The sequence below is a fragment of the Chaetodon auriga genome, chromosome 15 (genome assembly GCF_051107435.1).
Source record: "Chaetodon auriga isolate fChaAug3 chromosome 15, fChaAug3.hap1, whole genome shotgun sequence".
NCBI classification, from domain to species: Eukaryota; Metazoa; Chordata; class Actinopteri; order Chaetodontiformes; family Chaetodontidae; genus Chaetodon; species Chaetodon auriga.
In genome coordinates, this window is record NC_135088.1 from 5,250,283 (window position 1) to 5,277,407 (window position 27,125).

Sequence of the window (27,125 nt, forward strand, 5' to 3'; positions counted from 1 at the left end):
CAGGAAATATCAGACACCTGTAAACTAACAGATGGACTTGTGTCACTTTTAGTAGAACCTGAAAGGGTTGAATTAGTTTTTAATTGCTCGAGTCAGGTCGAGGACACTTTGATTCGTTATTTCAGTAAAATCTCTTGTGTTATACACAGCAGGAAGCACTGACACAACTGGGAGCTAAATGTGCAGAAATTCAACTTGATTTAAATAATTGTTCTGCTTTATTGTCTGCAGTTTTCCATCAGTGTGACTGAAAACAGAAACTTTGAATGTAAAATAATAAATCCAGAAGCTTAAATCATGTTTTGAAGATTGAGATGTTGGTAAACCTGAAACCACCGATGGTCCTAGAACGTCTCTGCTGCTGCTGCTGCTGCTCTTCAGAGAAACTCAGACGGTTTTCATTTGTTTTGTTTTTGTGGGAAAAAGCTCAGATCACTACACAACATGAACTCCAGACAAAAAACATTCAGACCAACGTAAAATCTGTTTAAAGGAAAGTGCTAAAAATAAAACTGCAGTGTGTGTCAAACAAAGCTTTGAACATTAGAATTATTATTATTTATTTTGATTTGATTTGATTTGTTATTCAGATTTAGATAATTGAATTTAATTTGATTGATTGATTTAATTCTGATTAATCCTCATCAGGAGTTTTGTTACTGTGCATTTGATTCTCCTGAACGTGGACTTCTGGAGCCGGCTGGTAGTTATATTTAGGAGGCTTGACAGCTGAGTTTCTTTGTGAACCTGTTCACTTTTTGCCACTGCTCATCCAACAGTCACCTGCTCAACTTCTGCATTGCACACACCCCTGACTACGGATGCCTACAAGGCATAAGCCTATTAAATTACAGTACTAGAATATGTACCACTTCTTCTTCTTCTTCTTCTTCTTTTTGGAGAGCTGGCTCTCCAGGTCCTCCAGCTGGACCCTCATGGCGCTCTGTGTCACCTCCTTCTCCTGCAGAGTCTGTTTGAGGCCCTCAATGGTCTGATGGAGCGATTCCTTCTTTCTTTAATACAGACTTCTCCTCCTGCCGCTGCTGCTGAGTCTGCAGAGCAGCCACGAGCTCATTATTCTCACGTTTCTGCTTGTTCACTTGAGCCAGACGGGAGGTGTAACTCTGCTGCAGGCGGAGGTGCTCTGCCTCCACCACAGTCTTTGCGTTTTCCAGAGCAGCTCTGATCTTCTTGGTCTCTGCTCTGTGTTCCTCCAGCTGGGTTTCATGGGAAACCTGGCATCTTTCCATGTGCTCCTTTGCCTTTGCAGTCTGTTTTCGCAGAGCTTTTTCCGTGACGCTCAGTTTCATCTGGAGCTTATGAGCATTCTTCCTCTCAAATAAAAGGTCTTTCTCCAGTCTTTCTACTTTTGAGATAGATTGAGAGAGCCTCAAGCTCTGCGACCTCTTTGTCTAAAAGCTGCGCCTTCAGACACTGAGCGGTGGTCTCAGCATTGCTTTCAGCTACTGCACATAACTGCTTTTCAGCCCGGAGCTCCAGCTTCATTGCCTTGATCTGGTCTTCAAGGCTCTTGTTCTCTTCCCTCGTGTGCTTCAGTTTGATTGGGAGTTCCTTGGCCTCAGAAGTCTGCTGATTAAAATCATTTTGAGTTCTCGCTCTGGTCTTTCTCAGCTGGGCTTTCAGGCTGCAGATCTCCCTCTGCAGCAGCTCTTTCTCCTGGGTGCACTTGTCCCCTCTCCGTTCTTGGAGCTCATCGAGGACAACAGCCAGCAAATTCTTCCAGACTTCTAACTGGACTCTCCCTTCAGAAGATCTTTGGGTGAGGGTTGCCTGGCTGTCCTTCAGCTCAGTCCTCACCTGTTCCTCCAGGTGGCTCAAACAGAAATTGACTGATGGTCTGCTCTCCATTGCTCTGTATTCTGCATCTTCAGTTCTGATTTCAGTCAGACGTCAGTGTTTTTCCAGATGTCTGGAAGCTACTCCACCTTCTCCAGGCGCCGGGTGGAGGAAATAATGTCCCATCTCCAACATGAAATATTAGAATACTCCACTGGAGGCTCCACCCAGAGGTGCTGCTGTGACCAGTAAACCAATAAAAACACTGGACACAGCGAGATGTGACCTCACACCAGCGCTGCTTTCCAACCAGATGATTCAATGAACAAAAGATATCAACGCTGAGCAATTCAAACCCAAACAAACTGGCTGGTCTCCCCGCCCAGACCAAACAAAGATTGTTTTGTTAGCATTCACTTATCCAGAGAGGCTAATTAGCATTAGCATGTTAGCAGTCTTTCTGAAAAACATGTTTCTCAGATAAACGTATTAACTAATGTACTGGACAGTAAAATGTGAACAGCATGTCGACCAACTTTAAAAAGTGTATTTTGCAAGCGTATCCGATGAAACTAATTAACATTTAGCATTCTGACAGGAGCTTGTGGGAGCTGCTGTTGTTTTTAATACGTTTTAAAGCACTGATTTTATAATTTCTAAAATAATTTAAAGGTCCTGTTATCAGAGGAATTGCACACACAGTCCTTTAGTTTTTATTGTGTCGCTTAATGTTGAACCAATAACTGAAAGAAGAAGGCCAGTCCACAGCTCATTTCATAACATCTTTTTCTTATATATTTATATAGCAGTTGTTTGAACAGGTCAATGGTTGAGCTCTAACAGGTCATAATTACACTGGAATGAAACATTGCTTGTTGGACAACTGTAAAAAGGCATTAGTAGGGACACTTGGCTCTCGCAGGCGCCAAACCATTCCTTAAAAAGATCTCCAAGGAAATACACTCTAAGGCATTGGCAGATAACACACAGACAATATTAAGCTTGAAGACAGAGCGAAACACATGTGGCAAGAACACAGACTGCAAGTGCAAGCGTCATGGTGGGAGTCCGGCCTTTCGAGCGTCTCACATCCAACCGAAGACTTTAGTTTCCCCTCGACGGGGAGCCGAGATGAGGAGCTTGTCCTCCCTCGACGTCGTTTGTGCGTCACAGAACGGAACAGGATATAAATAATGAGCAGAGACTCAGTGCTTTCTGCAGACAGACCGCCAGAGGCCGCCGGGGGAGACAGACTCCTCATGCTGGACAGTGTTAGATGACTGAAGGTCTGAGCTCCAGTCCGTGAACCCTGTAGTCCCACCGGTCTCCTTCAGGAGGTGCTAAACAACAAATCGGACAGATTTAGAGTCCCGTGATGGGACAAAAACTCTCCTGCTCTCATGAGATTATTCTCAGTCTGAGATACTGTTTTGGTGTGAAATGGTCAAAGTTTCTTCTTCTTCTACTTTAACTCCATTAGACTGAGATCTGAAGACCACCAACCACGAAGCTGAGGCGACAGTTCTGTGTGAACATCTGGCACTTTCACATTTTCGTACATGGTCTGATCTTGAAGCTGCTGAAGCACCATCGGATGATCGGAGGCGTCAAAACGAACTGGAGAGCAGCAGTGAACTGATTTCCACACACACTTCAGTCCGGTGGAGCTGGTCCTGTGTGATGACTGAAGTGCAGCAGACCTGAGTGTGAGCCCTCGACGGGACTCAAACTGGTCTCCTCGCAGGTGAATTCAAGTTTTTTCTGGTCCTTGTGTAAAACACTCTGAACTGTAGTGATGAGAATGTGGCCATCATTCGATTCAAGTGTCAAAGCCTGAAGACCAAAGAGTTCAGGAAGCTGCAGCGTGAAACACCTGCACAGGTGATCCCACACCTGTCAGCTGCCGACACACCTTCAACACGACTGAGAGAAACACCAAAACTCACCAGCAGGTGAAAGCAGTCAAAATGAGAGAAGACGAGTCCGTGGAGTTTATGTTCGTTTCACCTGGAGGTGAGGTGAGCTACCGTTTGACAGCCAGCGAGCCAAACGGAGCGCCTGATAGGACAGAACCAAAGAACGACATCCATCTCTGCACGAGTCCAAACACTATTTATCTTTTTATTCATTCACGAGCTTCACTTCTTCATGTGTTGGTTTAGTTTTGTCCTAAAGCTTCCTCCGTACATCCAGCTGCTGACTGGACACAAGCAGGGATAGATTGGGCTACTCCTGTGATGTGATTGGTTAATCTTCATCCTCCCCTCTGTAGTGACTGTGAGCCTCCGGGTCACTGTAGTAAGAGTCCACTGTGTGTCACTCCTCTTCTTCTTCCTCTTCTTCTTCCTCCTCCTCCTCTTCCCCTTCCTCCTCATCCTCCTCCTCCTCCTCCAGGTATTCCACCCCCTCCTCCTCCTCCTCCTCCTCCTCCTCCTCCATCACTGCCTCTCCATCCTCTTCATGAGGATCTGATTTCTCAACCTCTTCCACCGACTCCTCCTCCACTTCCGCCAGCTCCTCCTCCTCCTCCTCCTCTTCATCCCTCTCCTCCTCATACGAGGAGATGGGCGAGTAGTGCGGGAGGTCAAACATGTGGGGGCTGCTGGGAGCATCAGAGCTGCTGGGGGGAGGCGAGGTGGCAGGTGGGGCCACAGGAATAGTGATGGGCACCGGAATGGAAAAAGCAGGAAGTGACTCGGGAGCAGCGGGGCCGACCTCCTGGACCTTCCCGGTGGTCGGGTTCACGCTGGCTGTGGCGTTGGAAGCAGCAGAGGGGATGATGGCCATGCCAAGACCTGAAGTCAAGGCTCTGGGTTCGGGCGCATACTCCCGGATCTCCCCCGGTTCCAGCGGTTCGGGTCCACAGGGGTCGTGCTCGCTGCAACATAGTTTCCCGTCCAGCTTGGAGATGAAGAGCAGGCCGTCGCGGTGCTGGCTGCAGTAAGAACTGGGACACATCTCGCAGAAAGATGCCGCGTCCTTACCGCATATGTCACACTGATGCCACGGACATTCCCAACGACCTGCAACGAACACACAGGTGAGAAGGTCAAGGAGAGAAAAGCAGCTCTGCAGATCATGAGACGTGAAAAAGGTCATTTAGATATGAAGCTGAGTGAAGTTTATTCATCTGTTTTGACTTTAACCACTGTTTCACAGCTGTACCAAAGGAAGTCAGAGTGCGTGTGTCAATTCAGAGTGTGTGCGTAGATGCAAAGGCACGGACCTGCAGGCCTCTTGGTGAGGTTGAGGCAGTCGGCGTGGTAGACTTTGGGACATCCGGGTCTTTTACAGGAAACCATCTGTCCTCCATCTCCGCAGCTGAAACACTCGTCCTCTCGTTCTTTGGTCACCACCACCTTGTTCTTCCTCTTGCCGTGGCCCCTCCTCTTCAGCTTGCGGCCCTTGTCTTCAGATGGAGGGTTGTTCTGGTTGGGAGAGGTGGGGGGTTTTCAGGGAACGTTCATTGAGCTTTTGAGAAGACATGTTTTGACCTTTCAGCCGCTGCCTCACCTTTGGCCTGACGCCCAGGAAGCCGCTGCAGTTTGGAGCTCCGCATTTACAAACCGTCTTCCCGTTCCCCAGACACTCCAGGTTGTAGTTGAAGGTAAGCTCTGTGCCTACATACACACACACACACACACACACACACACACACACACACTTATTTGACTGCTGCCTGTTTTCACTGTGAGACAAACTGTGACGGGAAGCCGACAGTGATCAATAACTCCTTCAGTGACTTGTCAGCATGTGAAAAAGACACACCTTTGATCTACACACACTATTCATGATGCTTTAATGATTTCTAAGCTTCTCAGAGAATAAAATAATGAAATGTGTCTTTGTGGATTTAAACTGAGGCTTCAGGTGTTTCACCCGCTTCTCACTTAATCAGGTAGATTTCATGCAAAGAAATATAAAAACTTCAAATCAGCACAATAACATGAACAAAGCGGTTATTTAGAAGCAGTGTACCTGCAGCGACGTCCATGAGGGCGAACAGTCCCACCCGGGTGTCTCCGCTCACCGTCCACTTCTGCGTCTCACAGTTTGGCTGACAGCAGTGGTTCATGAAGCGAGCCTCGTTCCCCTTCGGCCCAGCATCGATGATTCGGTCCTGACGGAAGAAACAAGGAACGAAAGTCTTCATCCATCATCAACGACACAAGATAATAAAAAAAATAATTCATATGTGCGCGCAACATATTTGATGCCATCCTCAGTCTCAGAGCTGTACCTTGTCCAGAGTCAGCATGTAGAAGTTACAGATGTCGTTCTCCTGGGCGTGTTTGATCCTGGCCCGGCACTCCTCCTCGTCAATCACCTCCCCGACATACTCGCTCACAAACTGACCCTGAGAGAAAAACACTGGCTGTTTAGCTGAACAGATGGTGATTCTGCTGGTTCGTGAAGTCCAGGAGAAGCACTGGTACCAGCAGCAGTGCTACAGTAGACCAGTACTATGAACGGCAGTAGTGCAGGTACCTTCTTGATGTCATGGACACAACGAAGCCCCCAGCCTCGAGACAGCGTCCTGAAGATCTCCACCTGGCTGTACTGACGCTTCGTAAATGCCTGGTTGAGGCAGCGCTCACCTGCCGGGCAAACCTGCAAGTTCAGAGAGGCAAATTTTACAATGGAGGAAAGACACCAGTCAGATATCAAGATAGGAAACGTTCCACCCGGCACCCCTTTAGTCTTGAGAGTATTTATTCCAGTTAAAAAGTTTTGGGGTATCTCCTCTGAATATCTCCACAAAAAGTCCACTCTATGCCTCTGATATTCGATATTGCTGTGATTTTAGAAGATGTTTCTCTTGGCTTTCTATAAAGTGTCTGTAGAAGCTTTTGTGAGTATGATGGAGGACTCTGTACCTGCGGGTGACATTCGTACAGCAGCATGCGGTTGATGCACTCGGAGTCCATCCCACACGGGTTCTCGTCCGTCGCTTTACAGTTACAACGGGGGATCTCCGATAGGTCGGCTGTGAAAATCTGAACCTTTCCTATTGGTCGATTCACCTGAATGAGTCAGAAAGGTAGAAGAAAATGTGAACTCTCCTACAATGTTTATATGTGTGATCAAATTTAAGTTTTGCTACTGAATCCGATTATGTGTCACAAATACACTCTTACAACAATTATCCTGAAATCCACGGTTACCTGTTGTCTTGGTACGCTTAGTATAAGTATAATCCTATTACCATAGGCTAACTAGCATAGTACCTACAGTATTAACCTAGTGTTATTTCCAAAGGCAAGGGGCATAATACTGGCTAACAGGATTATTTTGTGTGGTTACAAGTTATGTTAGAAATAAATCTGTTCAGACTGGTAAATCTAGAAAATCTGCCACCATTATCACTGTAAACTGCATATGTTAGTTAGTAGTGTAGTGTAAGTTAACATGACTGAGTGTCAGAACTTCCTTTAAATTTTTCACATTGAAAGTCTTCCAAACTTCCCTTAATTGGTAGGCTTTTAATGTCAAACATTAGCTAAACGTCAATCGAGAAAAGGGACCAAGAATCTACAGGGAAGAGTTCATTTGTTTTAATGAATAACCATGACAGTGGATGGTTACCAGTTTAAATGCAGCGACTGGGATTTTTAGGTAAAATTAATTAACTAATGCTAAATGTGACGCGATAATTAAAGAGAAAATCTGTAGCTCAAACAGATACCACTGCCTCACTTCTGAAGAACCCTGGAGGATGAATCAAGTCTCCCTGACCTTTATATGTTTGTATGGAGGAGGCTTCCTGTCGTTCTTCCTGTCCTCTTGAAGCTGCCGAAGCTCCTTCTCAGCCTGAAGCTCACGAAATCGCACAGCTGCTTCTTCTAAAGCTGAAAAGGAAGATCAACAATCAGTACAAAACTCTGCAAAGTCAAGTTATCACAACAGGTAAGAACTGAAGGCACGACCAACACAGAAACTCCAAATGATGATGTTCACTTTGAGGATCTGAGGACACTTTGCTGAACCCGTCGGATACCTTTTTTGTAGGTGGCATCAACACCTTTGCCCATCTTTTCTTTGCTGTTGGCGTCCACGTCCATGTAAGGGAAGACTCTGGCCTGGTAGGTCCACAGGTAGTCGTTGGAGCCAAAGAAGTGAACGGGAAACTCCCCGACATCGTGCCTCATCCGCTGGATGTTTTCTGGGATGGTTTTGGGATGACTGACTTCTGCTGGCCACCACCTTTATAAAGCAGCAGAGGAAAACAACAGAAGGAAAAGTGTCTGATTATTGCACGGGATTGATCATCCATCTGTCTCTGCCTGATCTGTGTCGGCGTTAAAGGTTTGCCCCACCCCTTTAGGAGGCCCTGAGTCTGTTCACTTCAATGGGAGACGTTTTCCTGTCTCCAGCTCACCACTGACCTGTAGCGTCCGACCTTCACCCACAGGATGTCCTTGTAGCGAGGTTTCTTCCCAGCCTTGCAGTCGTTGCAGTACCAGCTGCCTTTTGGCATTTCCATGTTGAGACACTCCCGGTGGAACGCAGCAGGACAGGACTCACAGCACAGCAGACTGCCCCCTGCAGCGCGTGAGGAGGAACAGCATTTGTAACATGTTGGCGAGCTGCTGCGGTTTAAGAGAGTTAGAGGAGAAGACTGATGTATTCTGGAATCTGTAAGCTAAACATGAACGTACAGCCAGCAGCCAGTTAGCTTAGCTTAGCAAAGACTGGAAACAGGGAAAACAGCTAGCCCAGCTCTGTCCAGTGGTAACAAAGTCCACCAACCTGCATGTCTGAAGCTCACTGAGCACCACAGTGTCTGGTTGGTCTGTAGTTACGTCAGGACTACTAAATTCCTAAAGTCTCCACTGGCTGTCAGGCAACTGGTTCCTGCAACTGCTAAGCTAAGTCAGCTGGCCGCTAGTGCTAGCTTTATGTTGACCGTACAGACATGAGACCGCTATCATATTTATCAGGTCGTTCTGGACTGCCAGCTTCAAAGGACCGGCCACATGTTCCTGAGCCGGTACCTTCAGTGCAGACGAAGCACCAGCTGACATTGACGTGTTCGTGGTTCTTGACGCCGCGTCGGGGAGTGAAATGGTTGGGACAGATCATGCTGTTGTTGGAGAGGACAACGCAGCCTGCTGCCATGCAGAGGTCTGTGGCGTGATAGGCTACGGGGCAGCGCACACAGCGAACCAGGCGACCTATGGACAAGCACAAGACCACCAATCAGAGCGTGGAAGGAGTTCAGAGTCATTACAGGAAGCTGCAGGCGTGTCCTCTGGTTACCTTTAGAGATGGACGAGCTGTTGGGATTAGCGATGAAGCAGGTGAGGCAGACGTGGATGGAGCAGCGGAAGCCTCGGTTCACAGGTGCGGTCGGGGCGAAGTTGGCGATACACTCGCCGTGATAAAACTTCCCACATACAGGAATCATACAGCGGCGCACGTCCTCACCGCGCTTCTTACAGACGAAGCAGGTGTGGACACCTGAGAGACAACATTTACATTTAAATCCAGAGATCAGTACAACAGAAATACAATATTTCAAACATCCCCAGTGTGATCGACCAGCGGCTCCATCGCCATAAATACAACAAATAACAAATGAGCTAAAGCTGCTCAAATGACTCTTGTGACTTCAAAAACACCTGACAGTATTTATTAATTTATAAATGTATCAGACATACACATTTATTCTTTGTTCATTAGATGAATGTAAGATCTACATCAAAAAACTTCATTTTACATGAAACTCACAAAGAAAAATTGAAGGAATCTGTTTTAAGTTTTAAAATTTTCAGTTACTGAATTTTTAAAAAGGTAAAGAACCAAAAGAAATCATTCACTTGAACTCAGTTCAGTCATGATGTTTCAGTGTTCAGACCTTCATCAGGTAAAGTTCATGAACTGCTTGTTTACAGCTGAATTCAGGTGGATGAGTTTTACGTTGCAGACACACCTGATTTACACTCCGGACAGATAAACTTTCCTTTTGGAGCTTCAGCCAGAGAGATGCAGGCCAGGTGGAAGGCTCCACAGCACTGACCCTCACAGAGCAGCAGCTCACCTGTCTTCTCACACACCTGAACAAAGAACACAAGCAGCTTTCAAAGACAGAATGAAAGTGATTCACTGTGGTTTCCATTCCTGTGTGGTCTGAAGGGTTTCTTTAAGTCTTCAAATGTTGAAAACTGTGCTGGGACCCACTTTGACTGATGATAATCAGCTCGTACTGAGACAACAGGAAGTCAAATAAGAGCGTTAGCATTGTTTGGATGTTCAGATATCGAGGAAATGTTTTTTTAGGTCAGTGAGAAACGACCACACAGCAGACACGAGGAGACAGGAGGAGACAGGTTGAACTCTCTACAGTGTCAAATATTTCATTTCATCACAAACGTTAAAATGAGAAAAGGGTCGAGTCAATGCTGAAACAGAAACATTGACTGACTGTTTTTAGGGTCCCGGTGGAGGAAGAGGGTCGACAGGAGGGTGGAGATAACTGATTTAATCTGACATCAATCTCACAAACAATAATGACCATAATTACCTCAACATCCTGCCACATGTCAGCATCAGTCATTATATGACTGCTGCCTCCCTTAATATCAGCTCATTATGTTTTATCTTCATTAACAACATATATGAAAAAGTTCTGTCATTTAAAAAGATAAAGTGACAGGAAGACGTTTAAATTTTGAACTTCAGGATGTGAAAAATATCTTAATGTGTAAAAATGGAATTATAACCAGAAACTGAGCAAATATGTTTTGTTTCTGTCAAGTTTTTCTCTGTTCGCTGTGACATCGACAGACGGCAGCATCAGAGTCTGAGTGTCTTCATCGCACGCTGAGTCAACACGCTGCAGCTGCTCCGACACACAACATACAGGCTCAGATGTCCCCATGAGGACTGAACGAAGCCACGGCGTCTCCAGGTTCAGCCTCCAGAGAGACGGACCCTCGGCCTGACGCTCACCTGACATATGTTCTCCTTCATGGAGGCGGGGCCTCCTCTGTCCCCGATGATCTTCCTCGAGGGTAAAAGCGGGTCGTCACACAGCGACAGGTCGTCCTTCATGGAGGAGAAGCTGTGATCCAGGCTGGACAGGTCGCCCTGCAGAGACAAAGGACACAATCACAGAGAAGCATCAGTCAGCCTGAGACTCAGAGTCAGAAGAAGGTTGATTTACAAAGAGTAAAACAGGTTTGGACGCTTAATGGAGGTTTAATGTATCAGATCATTTCAGGTGGCTGACCTCTGACTCCGCTGTGCCCTTCCTGACCTCTTGGGCTTGAGGAGCGTCTTCATCTGCTGATGGCGTGGTCACCTGGGAGGGTTCATCTGGCGCCGGCGCTGGACTGGAGGGCGCAGGTGAGCTGGGAGGAGGATCCGCCTGCACGGACGGCGGACGGATGGACGTCTCTGCGGGCGTCGGTGTGGAGCTGGACGCTGTGAGCGGCTTACTCCTCGACTTTAAAGATGGCGGTGCAGAATCTGTGTGTGAGACTGAGGTGTCAGAATCAGATACTACAGGTGAAACAGCACAGGTGAGTTAAGTCTGAACACGAAGAAAATCTGAAATCATTATATTCTGGCTCATTTTAAATCCGATTCTTCTCACGAGAAGCAGATTCTTTCTTCAGTGTCTAAAGACCTGACAGTGTATGTACCTGTATGATGAAGATCACCTGCACTGTGGCATCACACACACACTGAGAGATGATTGACTCACCTGACTGAGCAGCAGGACTTGAGTTCTTCAGTGTTTTGACCTGTAAAAAGAGGAAAAATGATCAAACTGATTCAAACTGACTCATACAAACATCCTGATGATGACGATGATGATGATGATGATGATACAGTGGTATCACATAACATCAATTCCTGTTCTCTGAGGGTCTGTGTGGGTCCACCATGCTGGTCTCTGGTCTCTGTCAGCAGATTAATTAAATCGTCTCAGACCTGAAGACGTTCTGCTTCAGTTTTCGTTTCCTCTTCTCGTGTCGGAACAAACAAACTTCAGGTTTGATGTGAGCTTCAAAGAAACTTCAGCTACATCCTTCAAAGTTATTTCCTCTCAGTAACTCGACTGATGACCTGCAGGCTGTTCACACTCTGAAGTACATCTAACAAATATCGCAGCGTACTTAAAATACGTCACACTGACGAGACTTCAGCAGCTCAACGGCCGACGTTAAACTGCTTTTCAACTGCAATAAAAAAACGTCCTTAGCTTTAGACCATCAAACATAAACAACAGACAACATAAACTGCTTCTTGGGCATATAAACACACACATCATCCTGACACATGATGGCACAGGTGTACATCAGGTGAATTCGTGTACATGCTGTACCTTCTTCTTGGGGCCCGTTGAGGCCTCGGCCTCCAGACAGTACTCCAGGATCTTCTGAGTGGGTTTCCTCTTCCTCTTCCTCCCCAGCACAGGAGCGTTTCCTGTCAATCAAAGGTGACGTCAGAAGGCTCGTCCATGTTCTAGAAGCTTCACGTGAGACGAGCGGACAGCACAGACGAGTGGACAGCACAGACAGGACGGCGGACTCTAATTCAGACATTCACAGCAGATATCAAACAGCAGCAGCTGCTGGAGATGAATGGAGAGTTCATCACTTTCATTCAGCCTGATGTTGTCTTAATTTTAGACCAGTTTTTTTTTGTCTTGTGTGAACCAATCAGAAGCCAGTACCTGCGCTGCCGTCAGTCCAGAAGCTGCTGCAGCTGTGGAGACGGGCAACTAACGTCATGACTTTCTCACTGATAACACAAAAATTTTCATTTCAGTTCTTTTTTTCTGCGTGGATTTAAAACAGCTTGCTGGTCGACGGAGGTTTCATCTGATTTTCAGTGTGAAATAAATCAATCAAACAAAAACTACTAAAGGTCCATAAAAGACAACAGAAGGAGATCTGGAACAGAGCAAAACTCAGATTTACAGCGTGCAGACGTCCTACTGCGCCCGCTTAAGAGCCGCCTACAAACACTAAGCACAGCAGCTGGGAATAAATGTGCTGCTGTTCACTTCTTATCAAACGAAAAGAGATCTCTGAATCCAACAGGACATTTCTGTCAATCAATGTTTTGTCTGGTCTCTTGTCACCATGTGGTGCAGGATGCACAAATCAACCAATCAACCTATCAACATAAACTACAGCATAAGTGTCTGGACGCCCTGTTCTTCTGGGGATGTTCTTCATGGTTTCAAGGGAAACCTGTTGCTCCGTTACTCAGTATTTCTACTGATGTGCCTCCATCTCTGAGGCAGCGGTTGGTGGAAGTCCCTGTTCTACAGTGTCCCTGAGGACGAAGTCAGAACCAGAACTACGCGATTTCCCAGTTTGTGTGGAAGATTTTGACTGGTCTGCTCTGAGCTCAACACCTTTGGGATGAACGCCAACTACAAGACTGCAGCAGCCAATGGGATCGCTGCTGTTGCAGAGTCTGTGAAACTCTGAACGCAGTTAAGATGCAAAGAAAGTCAAACGGAGCCTCACCGGCGTCTTTGACGAGGCCTTCCGACAGCTCGACCTCAGGGGGAGGGGTCAGCGTGTCAATGGACAGGACAGGTGCATCTTGGGGAGAGGTGTTTTCAGTGCTGGGGATTTGTAGTTCAGGTGGCGTTGTTCCAGGAACTTCCTCAGGAGGTGGTGTCTGTATTTCAGGAAGTAAGTTCAAGGACGGTTGGTCACGTGAGTCCCTGTCTGATCCCGAGGCTTCAGGCCCGGTGGTGACGGACTGAGAGGCCTGAGAAAACACATGATGTGACGTCAGGTTTGTGTGCAGCTGCAAAGAGTGAAACTGAGCGCTTAAAGCCGCACTATGATGCATATATGACAAAGAGAATTAAAAAGCTCTAACAGATCTTACTTTGTGTGAGTTTTACCTTTCCAATCAACTGGAGAGGCTTTTTGCTTTTCTTCCTGGAGGAGAAAATCTGATCATACTCTTCGGTCCATTCAATCAGCCTCTTGCTTGGTTTTCTTATTCGTTTATGTGCTGTGGAAGATGAAGAGGAAGAAGAGGCAGCAGCTGTTTTAACTCCTGCTGTTTAAAGAAAAACATTTCTGATGCTTCACCACAGTTTGTCAGGCGACTTTAATGCGTCTCAGATGCATTCGGAGCAGCGTTCAAGCTGTCATTCATCCGTCACAGTCGCCTCTTTAATTCATGATTAGTTTCATCAGAGAGGGTTAGCTAAATTGTTAGCATGTAGCAACCACTGCGCACTAATTTAGATGGAGGTTAAACTGTTTGAGAAGTAGTTGATTTTCATGACTGCTGTTTAAACCAGTCGCTGCTGTGACTCCTTTCCTTATGTCAGACATTCCAGCTTGACGGCCTGCTTGTACAACCACCGTACTATGAGTTCCTGTCATTCAACCACAGGAACTCATAGCACTGTCACGGCTTCCTGTCTTTAGCTTGGATTAATGATTCCCTCTTGCTGAAAACTTCACAAACTGGAGAAAGACTCCAGGGTTTAAGAAAACTGGTCTTTGTTCTTCTTTGCAGACCAAAACTCCAGTGTGGTGAAACATGCTTATGTTTGTTAAGAATGAGGTGTTCAGTGGAAATCACAGCGTGTCACTGGGTAACAGTAGAAAGCTCAGCAGATGGAAAGAACATTGATCATTTGTTCATCTTGTACAAAGCACATTAAGAGCACAAGCACAACAAAGGCCTCCATCAAGCTGTTTTTAAGAGCATTTTGAATACTACATTCGAAGTTCGCAGACAAGTTTTTACGTTTGCTTAAACATTTTTCTTCTTCTACTTCTTATACTGCCACCTTCTGACAAAGCTATGCTTTGTGTAGCCTTTGCTCCAAACCACTTTATGGAAACACACCTGATTTGATGTGATTTCAAGCACTCAAAACTAAAAGTTAAATCTCCAACTTGAATTGTGGAGCTTTGGGTCAGACTCTGCTTCATTATTCTGGACAAACTCTAAACTTGACTCACCTGTTGGAACCTTGTCGCCGCCTCCAGCATTGTGCATGAAGTTTGTGTTGGTCTCAGTGACATCAACAAGGCCTTTCTGCTGTTCCAAACATGGCGTAGTGTCACCCCCCCTCTGCTCCAAAGGCACCATGTTCTGTAGATTCTCATTAACTCTGCTCCACCTCTCCTCCACCTCTCCAACCACTGCTTCATCAACTCCTGCCTGCCTCTCCCAGCTGCTGGTCTGTACATCCAACAGGGGCTGAACTCTGGATTCCATTCCTGACGAAGAGTCCACTACTGGCAAGGACTCCAGTCCTGGGAAACCAGGTCCAGACCTGGCAGGACGACAAGGCACTTTGCGGTTGGCTTTCTTTTTCATTCCGGTGGAGCTGCTCCTTCTGTTATAGGGCCTCTTTGACGTCTGACTTGTGCTGTTTTCATTGTGGGTGATTTTGATTTTGATTGGACTTGAACTTGAACTGTTATTAACATGTGGGATTAGTTGATCTTGGCCTGCAGGTCTTGTCTCTCCAGGCATCACTAAAGGTTCCTCCTTGACATGTGCACTCGGTGGCCCAATTTCCAGCTCTAAGGGGGTCCCCTCCCTCTCTCTAGTGTCATGCAAGTCCTTCAGCATCATGAGAAAAGTGCTGAACTTGTAGTTTGCGTCTGCTTTGAAAGAGATGGGTTTACCATCAGCCTCACTTGTCAGGGACTGGAAGGACACCTCCTCCACGTTTTTGAAAGCATTCATAAAAGCAAACGGTGAGGAAGGTGATGATGAGGAGCATATGTCAGAAGACTGATCCTCTTTCTTTGCTTTTACCCTTGAAGTAAGAGGTATGAAGTCCATTGGTGGGGTTGAGGATATTGAGAGATCCTCGTCCTCGCTCTTGACATCAGCTTCAAAGTCAGCTGACTGAGGAAACATCAAAGGGGGGGTGCTACGGCTGGAAAACGTGTCCTGATCACGACCTTGAGATTTGACAGAGTTGATTTTAGTGCAACGTTTGGTCTCAGGACCCCACGTGGAGTCGTGTGCTGAGTGGTTCTGGAGGTCCTCGGCCTTCCTGTACGGACCGAAGCGTTCTTTCTGCCCAGCTTCCTTCCTTTTTTCACGCTTCTTCTGTTCCGCCTCCTCCATGGCCTTCAGGGCTCTGGTCATCAATCGACTGCTGGCTGGCAGGTGGGCTGGCTGCTCATGTAGTATGACCTTATTCACTTTATCTGGAACCTGCTTTGATTTGTGGACTTTCTTGGACTTCTCAGTGGACAGACCTTCAGGTACATGAGCGTTCCCACACACTGAGGTTCTACTGAAAGCTGTACCACTGGCAGATGTTGCTTTTTGCTCCAAGCTGCCAGATTGGTCAGAGGACATGTCTGTCACATCGGAGGCTGGAGTGTCTTTACCCTCTGACTGCTCTGATTGGTTAGAGAAGGTCACATTGGTTGGGTTTACATTTAAAACAGGTATCCTTTCTGCTTCTGGGCTTCCACACTCATCAGGCACAGTTTTCCCTTGTGATGACTCTGATGACAGACGAAGAACACCAGTCCCACCACTTGCTTTTAGCTTCTTAACTGAGACCTTTAAGGGTTCTGAACTGACTGCCTTTGTCTCTTTAGAGACACTGCTGTCCACACAGTCTGACTGTATAGAGGACATTTTAGTCCCATCAGTATTTGGTGTTTTCTCAGTCTTTGGACATCCAGCATGGTCAGTGGGACTGATAGTCACACTGGAGTTCAGGACCTTCTTACCCTTAATGTCCTTGCGTATTAGCTTGACAAAGGGTAGCCTACACTTAGAGACCAGACTTGTTTGCTTTTCCAGCCTTTCTGATGGCTCAGTAGTGTCAACATTTAAACTAGATGCTGGAGTCTTGTTACTTTCTTCTTCTGCTGCCGCTTGATCAGAAATCCTGTCAGTGACGTAGACCTTTTCATTAGCCACAATGTCTGAATGTTCAGTTCGGCTGAGACTCTCTGAAAACCTGGACTGGTCCTTGAAACTGACTGAGACCTTATTCACATCCGAGCTATCTGATTGGTCCGACACTGAGCCACTCACAGTATCACATGGGTTGTTGGCTGACTTTCTACTCTTTGAATATCCACACTGCTCAGAGGGCACATCAGTCTCAACAGACTTCTGCTTGTCTGCTGGTCCTGACTGGTCAGCAGGACTGCCAGTTGTACCAAGAGGCCTATTAGCAACCAGGCTATTTTTACACCTCAGATGTCCTGACTGTTCAGGTGGCAAAGCTGTTTCAGCAGGTAGAATCTTCTGCTTGTCTGACATCCCTGACTGGTCAGTGGAGCCGCCACTGGATGAGGATGCCCCAGGAGTCTTTTTATTGACAACAGACGAGTTCTTCTTCTTACAGGGCACCTTACTAAAGAGAGAGCGGTCTGGCATTGGACTGGTTGTTTTAGGTCGCCTGTCTTTGCATGATTTACTGAACCAAAGACCACTCTGAGTCTCTGGCTGCTTCTTTGCCTCTTTGACGACTGTAACAGGTGGCTGAGTTGGCGTTAGCTTCGGCTGGCGTTCAAGTGCTTTAGGACACAAAATCTTAGGGACTGAGTCAAGGTCAGAATATGGGCACTCTCCATTGTCTCTATCTGATTGGTCAGGACTGTTACGAACCGTCTTTTTAGAGTGTTTACTGTTGATGTCCTTCGACGATTTACTTGGTTTCTTCTTGCCAGAAGATTTCCTTAAAGTGCTTGTCTTTGCTGGAGTTGTTACTGGGGATGAAATCATTGGAGTTGAAATGGATCCATTGGTCATGGGTGATGTTTCAGGAAGTGTGGGTGACGACGAGGGAGGAAAGGTTGGCTGGACCTTGTTCACTCTCTCCGGTGTGGAACTGTCATGAAAGACGTCGTCTATGGACGAGGGAATGGAGGACGCCATCTTGGGTCTCTCTGGGAGAACAGATTCAGCTTGTGCCACACTGGATTTCCAAGAGTTCTGAAAACGCTTTGCAATCTGCAAAGAGATGAAGGAAAATGCTGCTCAGTCTTTAATGAGATTACAGAAGACACGGATCACTACTGTGACTGAGTTATCTTTGAGTCTGTTTTAAAGAGAAAAAACTACATTTTGTTTTCATTTTGGAAAATTTCTTTTACTGTCTAACACGATGGTCGCCCAGCAACAATGATGATTTAGGTCAAATCTGTATTAAGGCATGCAAGTAGCAACTCATCATTCATAACATAGTAATTACAGTGTATTTGTAGTTCTGCTCCCTTTGCTTCCCCCTCCGGCGCAGTAGGGGGAGCTGTTCAAATTCAAAGCCTCCATGGAAAGTGTGAGTTGCTTTTTCCTCCACCCAGGTTAGCTCCACGGGCTCCCCAAAGGTCCTGACATGGTAGAGCCGACAGGGCCGGTCACTGGGCTCTAAGACAACAACAACCATCAACCACCACATTAAAACTACATCACCCTGCACAGGAAGGACAGGAGAACATCAGCTACTCTGATGGTGTGACTGCAATCAAATGAGTTTAACTGCACTCAAACCAACCGAAATATTAATCATGAGCTGAAGGACCGCAGGGAGCATTTGTTCTTACATACACGATTTATTAGAAACTAAACTTAGACACACAACACCATCAGTTTGTGGTATTTACCTCGACCTGCAGACATTTTAGGACAATCCAGAGAAAGAGGAGTGTTTGTTACTGCACTTTTAACACTTTCACAGCATGAAAGCATGAAACAGTCTGTTCATGTCAGTGAACACAAGCTGCTTGACATGACCACTTTAGTGATGGACGGTGATGAAGCAGAGCCTGAAATTATAATGAAACAATAGTAGAAGATGTGATATTTCCACTTTAATTCTAAATTCTTATCTAATCTGATGTCGTTTTTAATGTTTTTCAGCCTGATGGTTCTCATAATAATAACATAATAACTCTACATGTCTGAAATGTGTTTCTCAACATGCATCATGTTACGTCCTAAATCTTTATCTCAAACAATGTTATCATTGTCTTTTTTTATTCATGGTTATTCAAAACGTAAGACACAGACAGCTGTGCTATGATCAGGCTGGGATGTCAGTTTAAGGTAGAACATGTGACGCTGCTGAAAGCAGCTCAAAGACAATGCATCAGTGTCGGTAATCTTAAGTCAACAAAGTTCCAGGCCCACCTTTCACTCTGTGATAGAGTCCCTGCAGCGGGTCAACGGTCACCTCGCAGGGCCACCACGGTCTTCTGTTGAACTTTGCCCAAATAACTTCACCCTCTAAAAACTTCACAGGCGGCAAAGACTTTTTCTTGAGGCTGTTCTGCTGTCAGCGACACAATGAGAAGAAAACTGCAATGAAACCCATGAAAATCAGACAGCTGTAATACTTTCACTGGATTTCTGTGACCTTACTGGACCCGTTCAGGCTCCTCTGGGTCTCTGCCCCAAATGCTGTGTGTCTGAAAACATGTTGGAGGCAGAAACACCAACTGATCCACCAACAGCGTTCTGCACTCAGAGCTGGCTGAAGGCTGAAACATGTGATTTAAACCTTCGTCTTTGAATCCTCTTCACCACATACTGTTCAAACAGCTCAAAAATGAACATTGTGCTCCAGCACTGACTGCTTTTCATCAATAGTCTTCATCTGATTGAACAGAAAACAACTGCTGCTGGTTTAAAATCATCTGCTGTGCAAAGTCCTAAATCTGATATCTATCACATTTGCAGCTGTGCAAACCTTTCACATACTTTCACACCAACTGTGTGAAAAGGAAACACTGTCTTTTATCTTCTGTCCATAATGGCTAAAACCTTCAGTTTCTGACCAACAGTCTAATTTTAGCTCTTCTTCTTCTCTTGTACCTCAGCGGATTTCAAGCCACAACACAAACCACGGTACAAATATCTATCAGTGCTTCTGGCTCTGGCCTTTGTGTGAATGGGAGTAGCTGCTCTCAGCAGCAGGTCGAGTGGACGGGGGGTACATGAGCGGGCCTGAGTATGACGGGTATGTGGCAGGACTGGCCACAGGGCTGATTCTGACTACTGCTGTGATGTAACTCCGGCTGGAGCCTTTTAAAGGAGCACTTCACAACGTGTTGGGAGAAACCTGCCAAGAGTTAAATGAGAAGGATAATATTTTCAGCGCTGGACGTCGCTGTCAGACGGCTCCTCAGATGGAAACAGAAGCTGTTATATCGCTCTCTTCACTGCACCAGACTCCTCTGACAAAAACAGTAATTTCACCTCAAACACTGGAGTTACTGGTCGACCGCTGCCTCCATGGGTTAGTTTGTTTGTGTTTTTGTGTGACTTTGGTGTTCTAGCAGATTAGTTCTGACTGACCGATAGGGGCAGAGGTAGACCACCAGCCAGTCCTGTGTACTGAAAGGAAAATGACTGTTTTTGTCAAAGGAGTCTGGTGTAGGTGAAGAGAGCGCGATACAACAGCTTCAGTTCAGTTCAGCGGGGTGTGTGGCCGCAGGGTAAAGCCCTGAAAATATTCTAAAATACAGCATACACTTTGAATGAAAACAAAAATGTTTTGCTGCTCACACACATGCAGACTGGAGGCTCACGGGATCAACCCTCTGATTGGTGGGTGAATCGCTCTACTTCCTGAGCCACACGACAGCCTGAACAAGTTCACCGACTGATGATCAGGGACAGAATCTGAACCTGAACTGAACCAAACCACCAAACCAGCAGACGTGTGATAACCCTTCATAATCAACATGTTATAATCAACAGATATAACATGAGTTCAACACTAAAACTATTTCTGGGCCACAAACACTTCCTGAGGTCACACCAACAAATCTCCAGCAACTACCTCAAAACCTCGACCTGTCGTACTGACATATGGGGCATGATTGGCGGACAGCTGATTTGTTGGTCAGGCTAATGTCAGAGGAGTGTCCTCAGCACAGGTGTGTTGCAGTGTGACGTTAAAGCTTAACATCCGTGTAGATAAATGTGATCAGCTCCTGGTTACCTGTGTGGAGGCTCTAAATGACCCACCTGAGGGTCCATGGGCCTTTTTCACAGGAGACACTTTGACATGTAAGACAATAATAAAACGAAAGACGGCTGAGTTCCATTTAGCTTAAAGTGCACTGGGACTGTTGAACAGAGCGGAGAGGCAGTTCATGTTATCAGTCACAGCTGTGCATTTCCCACTATGACCAGTTCAATGTCTGCTGGTTCACACTGGCTGAACTCATTGATTATCACCCGTCAATAATCAATAATAAGCTGCTGTTATCCAGAAGGTAAAATGTGCAAATAAGACTGACAGAGCAACACAAAGACGTGCCATTGATGGATGTGTCACTCTTCTCACTATTCTCTGTCATTTTATTTTTAGGAGACAATAACAACCTGAGATTTGGAACTACAGCTCCCATGAGGTTTGGGGGGATGTAAACAGGACGTTACAGGAAGTATAATGTTGCCATGGAGTCAGTTTTATCTCACAAAGTAGCAGGATTCGCTAGATCATGTGAGATCACATGAGGTCACGTGACATGAGAATCTGAGAATCCATCTTGCCAGTTGTTTGGACCAATCAGAGTCCTCTGAGGAACTACTGGCAGCTACAGGTGGGCGTGGTTTAGGTGTGACGACAACGAGAGAAGCGACTGTTCGTCTCAAAACAACAATGACAACTCCTGAAGAGGTTAGCTTAGCTGCTGCCTTAGCATCTGTTAGATCAGAACTGAAGGAAAAGACGTTTCCCCCAGCAACAGTCCTACAGAGTCATGTGGTTCATTGATCTGATTGGTTGAAGTTTGCCTTTGACAGACACATGGTTCATCCAATCACCTGCCTAGTATTCTTTTGAAAGTACCTTCAGTTTCCAAGACGACTGGCTCTGAGTAACAAACCATCTGCTGGTCAGATATCAGTCAGTTAGTGGTGAGCTACAACTTCAGCCCCCTTTAGCCTATATTTGTTCACAGCCTATATTTGTGCTGTCACTGTTCACACAAGTGACAGCAAGAAAAGTCTGCTGCTTAGCTGTAAGCTGTTCCTGTTAGCTGCTCGGGTGAGAATCTCCTGTTAGCTGCTCCTATTAGCAGCTCCTGTTAGCTGTTCCTGTTAACAGCTCCTAATCTCCTATTAGCTGCTCCTGTTAGCTGCTCTTGCTAGCTGCTCCTATTAGCAGCTCCTATTAGCTGTTCCTATTAGCTGCTCCTATTAGCTGCTCCTGTTAACTGCCCTATTAGCCGCTCCTGTTAGCTGCCCCTGCTAGCTGCATCTCATGGATGCACAGACAGCTCTCACTGGATCACTGTGATCCTGAGGGAAACTTAAAATGATGATTCTCAGGAGTTCTGCAGTGATAGTTTGAAGTGGATTTATGGACATGCATTGGAGACAATGGACATCAGAGATAATGTGATAACCTCAGGTCACACTTCATCTAAAAATATGTGCATCGTGTGTACAGATTTGACTGAGAAGGATTTCTGATGCAAATTGAGGCAAATAGACATGAGGTGTTTTAAGCAGCATCACTGCTACTGACCATGTCGATAAGCAGGACCAATCAGAGGCCAGTCCACTATCATTAACTTCTACCTGAAACCTGTGCAGAACAGCAGCACGAGTCCTCAACTCTCTACACAGTCTGAGGAGCTCTGCAGGAGCTGAACCTCCTCCTTTAGTTCTTCACAAAGAAGACAACAGTGAGCACAAACTGCCTCTCACCTGTCCACTCTGTTAGCACAGGTGCGGGGCAGTGAGGTGTTCAGTGTTCAGGCTCTGTATGTGAAATTGTTTACTAATCCTGCTACACAACAGATATTCTCTACTCAGGTGAGCATCAGTCTTCCTTTAAGGCTATTTTGAAACCACTACAACAGAAAGGAGAAACACCTTGAGAGGCCTGAGAGGTTTACTTTGTGTAAAAAGGGTCAAACTTGCCACGGAAAGCGTGGAGGGACTCTCCTCCAGCAGGAACAGCTCGGCGTCGCTCTCCCACTCGTCATCGGAGCCATCCCAGTACCTCCTGCGCTGACCCGAGGACTGGGACCGGGTCACGATCTTGGCAGACGACAGCACTGCCTTGGAGTCTGAATCTCCGGCAGCGGCCTGAAGAACAGGCCCCGCCCTCTCACGTCTGCCCTGTGCACCTCCCACAGGTGATGCCGCCGCCCGTACTTCGTCATTGTTGTCGTCCTCAAACAAAGAGGATTCGAAGTGCAGGAAGCCGTTGGCGAAGGGGCTGTTGCTGTCGAGAGAGAAGGCCGGGCTGGGTGGGCCTGAGAAACACCCATCAGCCTTCTTCTCGGAGACGATGCCATCGCTCCGATTGGCTGCGTCTCGGCTTCTCGTCGGGACCAGGACTTGTTTCTGTCCAGATTTACCAAAGCTCTCCTCCCTGCTGGTGCAATCAGCCCAGGAGTCCCTCTGCGCCTCCTTCCTCTCTTGCTTATTGACGGCCCACTCCCAGCTCCGCTCTGGTTCCCGTCCCGGCAGGACCAGGTCCGGCTGGCTCACCATGGTGGTGAGGTGCTGCAGCCTCCTCAGAGGACTGTAGGAGGAGGAGGAGGAGGAGGAGGAGGAGGAGGAGTGGTCCCTTTGTGTGAACCCATAGATGGACGCATGCTTGAGGGAGGAGGCAGCGGACATGGTTAGGCCGATCCTGTGCTCATGGTGTCTGGAGGAGCAGGAGTGGGTGGAGAGGTCAGGGCCGGGGGTCAAAGGGCAGCTGGACTGATGGGTCTCCCTGCCTGAGCACCTCCCACTCATGCTGGAATGGTTCCTCCCTGAAACACGAAGAGAGACGATCAGCATCCACAGACGTCACCGTCTGGACCATTTTCAGGAGAAACTGCATTTCATATCAGAGCTGAAGGAACAAGCGAGGAGATCTGATGATCCTCTGAATCTGACCAGAAGAAGAAGAAACGACTCGTTAGTCAACATGTTTCTACAGTTAGTCTGTCAGAACAGCTGATCTGAAGTCCTCCACAGATCATGACCACATGATTCTAACAAAGACGGAGCTCTGACCTCAGACCCGTCAAACAACGATCTGCCTTCATGTGACGTCAAAGCAAAACGGAAACAGACCCTCTGACGACGAGCGGAGCGACCTAACGTGACATTTAGAGGAGAGATTCTGCGCAAACAGCGCAGCCGCGCTGGAGCCTCCGCAAATTATCGCGATAGCCTGTGATGAAAATGACATCAAGTAGGATAAGGTCAGCAGCCTGTAAACTCACACACACACACACACACACACACACACACACACACACACAATGAAGCCAGTCGGAGCGCGTCGTGTCGACGGTAACGCGCCGGCGCTTCACCTCAAACTGGAACCAAAATGGACCCGCTCGTGCGCGCGCATGTATGGAACGCGCGTGTGCATGGGCGCGTGTGTGTGAAGGCTATAGGTGTGTGCAGCTGCGTGTGTGTGTGAGTGTGTGTGTGTCTCGTGGCTTGCAGTGGCTCCATAATTGCACGAGACAGAAACACAAACGCTACATAACATGAGTCGACGGCACAAAACAAGTTCACCTCCACACAAACACACACACACAGAGACACACACAGAGACACACTCACACACACAGGCTTCCTTCGACAGATGCAGGCTATGTGCATCAAACAACAAAATCACGCAAAAAACGCGTCATGACGCGGGATCCGCCGCGGGAATCTTACCATTCCGGTGTCGCTCACCGCGGACGTGAGCCTCGATCTGCTCATTTTGGCGTTTAAATGTGCCAATTTGCAGTTTTTTGAGAGCGGATGAGGAGAGTCCCAGCGGCGGCACTACTAGGCCTGGATCCTGTGAAACGTACTCACTCACTCCCCCCTCCAACCTCCCTCCTCCTCCCCCCTCCTCCTCCTCCTCTCTACATGCGCTAAAGCTGGTCCAGCGGCCCCTGGAACAGCGATCCAGGCGTGTTGTGCTCCTCCAGCGACACTCCCCCTCCGCCCGGTGAGGAGTGTAACTTTCCAGCTCTCCGTCTATGGATCTCTGCTCTGTTCACTGGCTGTTTCCTGCCCGCAGACTCTGCCTGCCCCTTGGAAGTCAGCCTCTGTGCCGTGCGCGCTGCCGGTCGTCACTGCCTCCCTCCTCGGCCGCTCCACAGCGTGCAGCTGAAGGGGCCGCGAATCCCTCCTCAAGAAGGGAAAAGAAAAGAGGGAAAAATCTGGTTTGACAGCCACCAAAAAACGCCCCGCACGACCACCCGACACCTCCAGATCGTCCCCGCCCCTCTGCTTAATTACGAGCATCAATTATTAAACTAACCCCGGCTGCCATCACCACTGACATGTCACATGCCAAACTTGTGCCAACAACTGGCATCTTCTGCAGCTGTAGCCCGACGGCTCACACGCGGCTGCAGAGCTGAAGTGAGAGAAAACGTCCAGAAGCAGCAGCTGAGCGGCAGGCAGACGGTGCAGCAGGCTACCCGGAAAACACACGGGTTTCCTCTGCTGAGGCTCGGTGCCGTGCAGGCTCTGAATGCACACCCGGTCCCTTCAAAATGGAGTCCTCCAGCCTGAGAGCAGGAAAAAAACAGGCCACAAAGTGTTAATGCATGCACGATAGAAAGTTCAGCAGCCTCGGAGGAGCTGAGCCTCTCAGCGCACCTCTGCTGGAGGCTGGGGGGCTTCCTGGAGCCCGGATGAGTCCTGAATCACCCAAAACACGCCAACACCTCATCTGACATGCTGAGCCTCCAAAGTCACTGACGAGCGTTTGAGCCACAATAGGACTGAGGCAGATCCTCAGTGTGTGTTTGTGCGTGCGTGTGTGTATGTGCGTGTGTGTGTGTCAAACGCACGCCTGACAACAGAAAACATGAAATGTGTGTGAAGCGTCGACTTGTTGGTGTGTTTTGTGATCGTCTGCAGTGAAACACCGTCAGCTCGTCTTTCTGAAGACACGTGTGTGTGTGTGTGTGTGTGTGTCCGGACAGGGGGCTGTTTCAGGTGTGAAATCCCCCCCTCCACACACACACACATGCTGCTCTCGGTCACCGGTAGGCGACGTGAGGAGCGACGGTGACGCCGCCGCGGCCGCCTGGCAGCGACCCTCCTTTGCTGTGGAGGATTTAATGTCGGAGGGAAATAAAGGCAGAACGCAGCTCGGCCGAGTCTGCTGAGAGCACAGAAACACTCGAGTCTCATCAGGACTCTTCATGCGAATATTTCTCCCTTTCTGGAGCCTCTCATGCGGCTTCCTCACTTCTCTGCGTCCCAAACTTAGGGGTTCGGGGCGCGATTTGTTTTTCACACTCGGCCGCAGCTGAAGACGTTTGGAGACGAAGACAGCGACACTTAAAAACAGACAGGAGCGGGACGGAGAGGCGGACAGGACGGGGCCTGCTGCGGGGCTGTGACGCGCAGAACAGCGCCACCGAGCGGCCGCCGCGCGCAGCCCCGCGCAGCCGGTTAGTCAGCAGGTTTCCACTTCCTGGTCCCTCTGCCGCATCAGACCAGGTCTTGATCCGACAGACCTGAGGCCGCTTTGTGAGTCTGACCCTGCAGACACTGATCATCCGTCAGTCCCCTCAGAGACGTGAGACATGTCCCACCACAGTGAGACAGACAGACCAACACTGAGACAGAAGACAGACAGTCTAAAGAGACATAAAGCTGAGACAGATCAGGGACACTGAAACCCTACAGGAACTTCAGAGGCCAGTTTATTAGGTACACTTAAAAACACACACCTGTCTGCATGAACTTCGTAATGGTAAGATAAGTTAAGATAAAACTTAGCTAATTTCTTTATTATTTCCGTCTTTAAAGGTGCTGGTTCAGGCTCAGAGTCACTTTGGCTGTTGAATTAAAGAGTCTCTGATCTGCTGCCTCAGTATGAACTACAGTGACCGTAAAACCAGCCAAACCTCTAAAGCATGCCAATAAAAGAACATTAAAACGTCATGATGGGTTAAAGCTGGGTGTACCTAATAAACTGGCTACTGAGTGTACAGTCAATGGGAGAAGTATTCAGTTCCTTTATGTGACTTAAAATGTGTATAAAATTTATAAAGTATGCTAATGTAACATAATATGATAATGTATAAAGTCTAATTGTCACTGTTATGATATTCTGTCCAGCTGCAGGAGGAAAATAAGAGTTTGTTAAACTTTCTTTAGTGAAACAAATCTGCACTTATTTTGAATAAAGTTAATGTTCTTCAAGCATTTCACTGTTCAAACAATGATACACGAAATGAGTACAAGTATAAAAGTGCATAAAGTACTCAAGTACAAATACTGCACTTAATTAAATGTACGTAGTAACTTTCCATCAGTGAGTGCAGTATAAAAACACCATAGTGGTAATTAAACACAGCACGTCATCAGTGGAGTGTAACACTAACATTAGAACTGAAGATTAAATATTTGCTATA

At 47.2% G+C, this 27,125-nt stretch overlaps 1 protein-coding gene across 4 annotated transcripts; it reads right to left on the reverse strand.

The window, feature by feature from the left end:
* Positions 1 to 884: 884 nt before the first annotated feature.
* On the reverse strand, positions 885 to 25,435 carry nsd1b (nuclear receptor binding SET domain protein 1b). 4 transcript variants are annotated; one of them, XM_076749860.1, is made up of 24 exons: positions 24,415 to 25,435; positions 22,666 to 23,507; positions 18,913 to 19,054; positions 17,978 to 18,150; positions 14,757 to 17,736; positions 13,676 to 13,788; positions 13,287 to 13,536; positions 12,131 to 12,231; positions 11,507 to 11,546; positions 11,030 to 11,268; positions 10,750 to 10,887; positions 9,731 to 9,854; positions 9,058 to 9,258; positions 8,793 to 8,972; positions 8,184 to 8,340; positions 7,796 to 8,001; positions 7,534 to 7,646; positions 6,675 to 6,821; positions 6,286 to 6,408; positions 6,038 to 6,154; positions 5,776 to 5,917; positions 5,311 to 5,417; positions 5,024 to 5,225; positions 885 to 4,820 (listed from the first exon to the last, which is right to left on the reverse strand). In XM_076749860.1, exons 2-24 carry the CDS (start codon positions 23,488 to 23,490, stop codon positions 4,114 to 4,116), a joined length of 7,527 nt encoding a protein of 2,508 aa, XP_076605975.1. In that variant the 5' UTR covers positions 23,491 to 23,507; positions 24,415 to 25,435; the 3' UTR covers positions 885 to 4,113. The 4 variants fall into 4 exon arrangements, with proteins under 4 accessions (XP_076605975.1, XP_076605976.1, XP_076605973.1 ...); XM_076749861.1 differs by having other exon boundaries at positions 23,755 to 25,435; XM_076749858.1 differs by having other exon boundaries at positions 22,666 to 23,629; positions 23,755 to 25,435.
* Positions 25,436 to 27,125: the final 1,690 nt, after the last annotated feature.

Excerpts from the sequence above, each read along its gene's own strand:
- nsd1b (XM_076749858.1), bottom strand. The coding sequence starts at position 23,535 with ATGCTGATCGTCTCTCTTCGTGTTTCAGGGAGGAACCATTCCAGCATG. Across the intron at positions 11,269-11,506 it reads AAGTCCTGCTGCTCAGTCAG|ATTCTGCACCGCCATCTTTA; the intron begins GTGAGTCAATCA and ends TCTCACACACAG. Across the intron at positions 6,822-7,533 it reads CTCCATACAAACATATAAAG|GTGAATCGACCAATAGGAAA; the intron begins GTCAGGGAGACT and ends TGACTCATTCAG.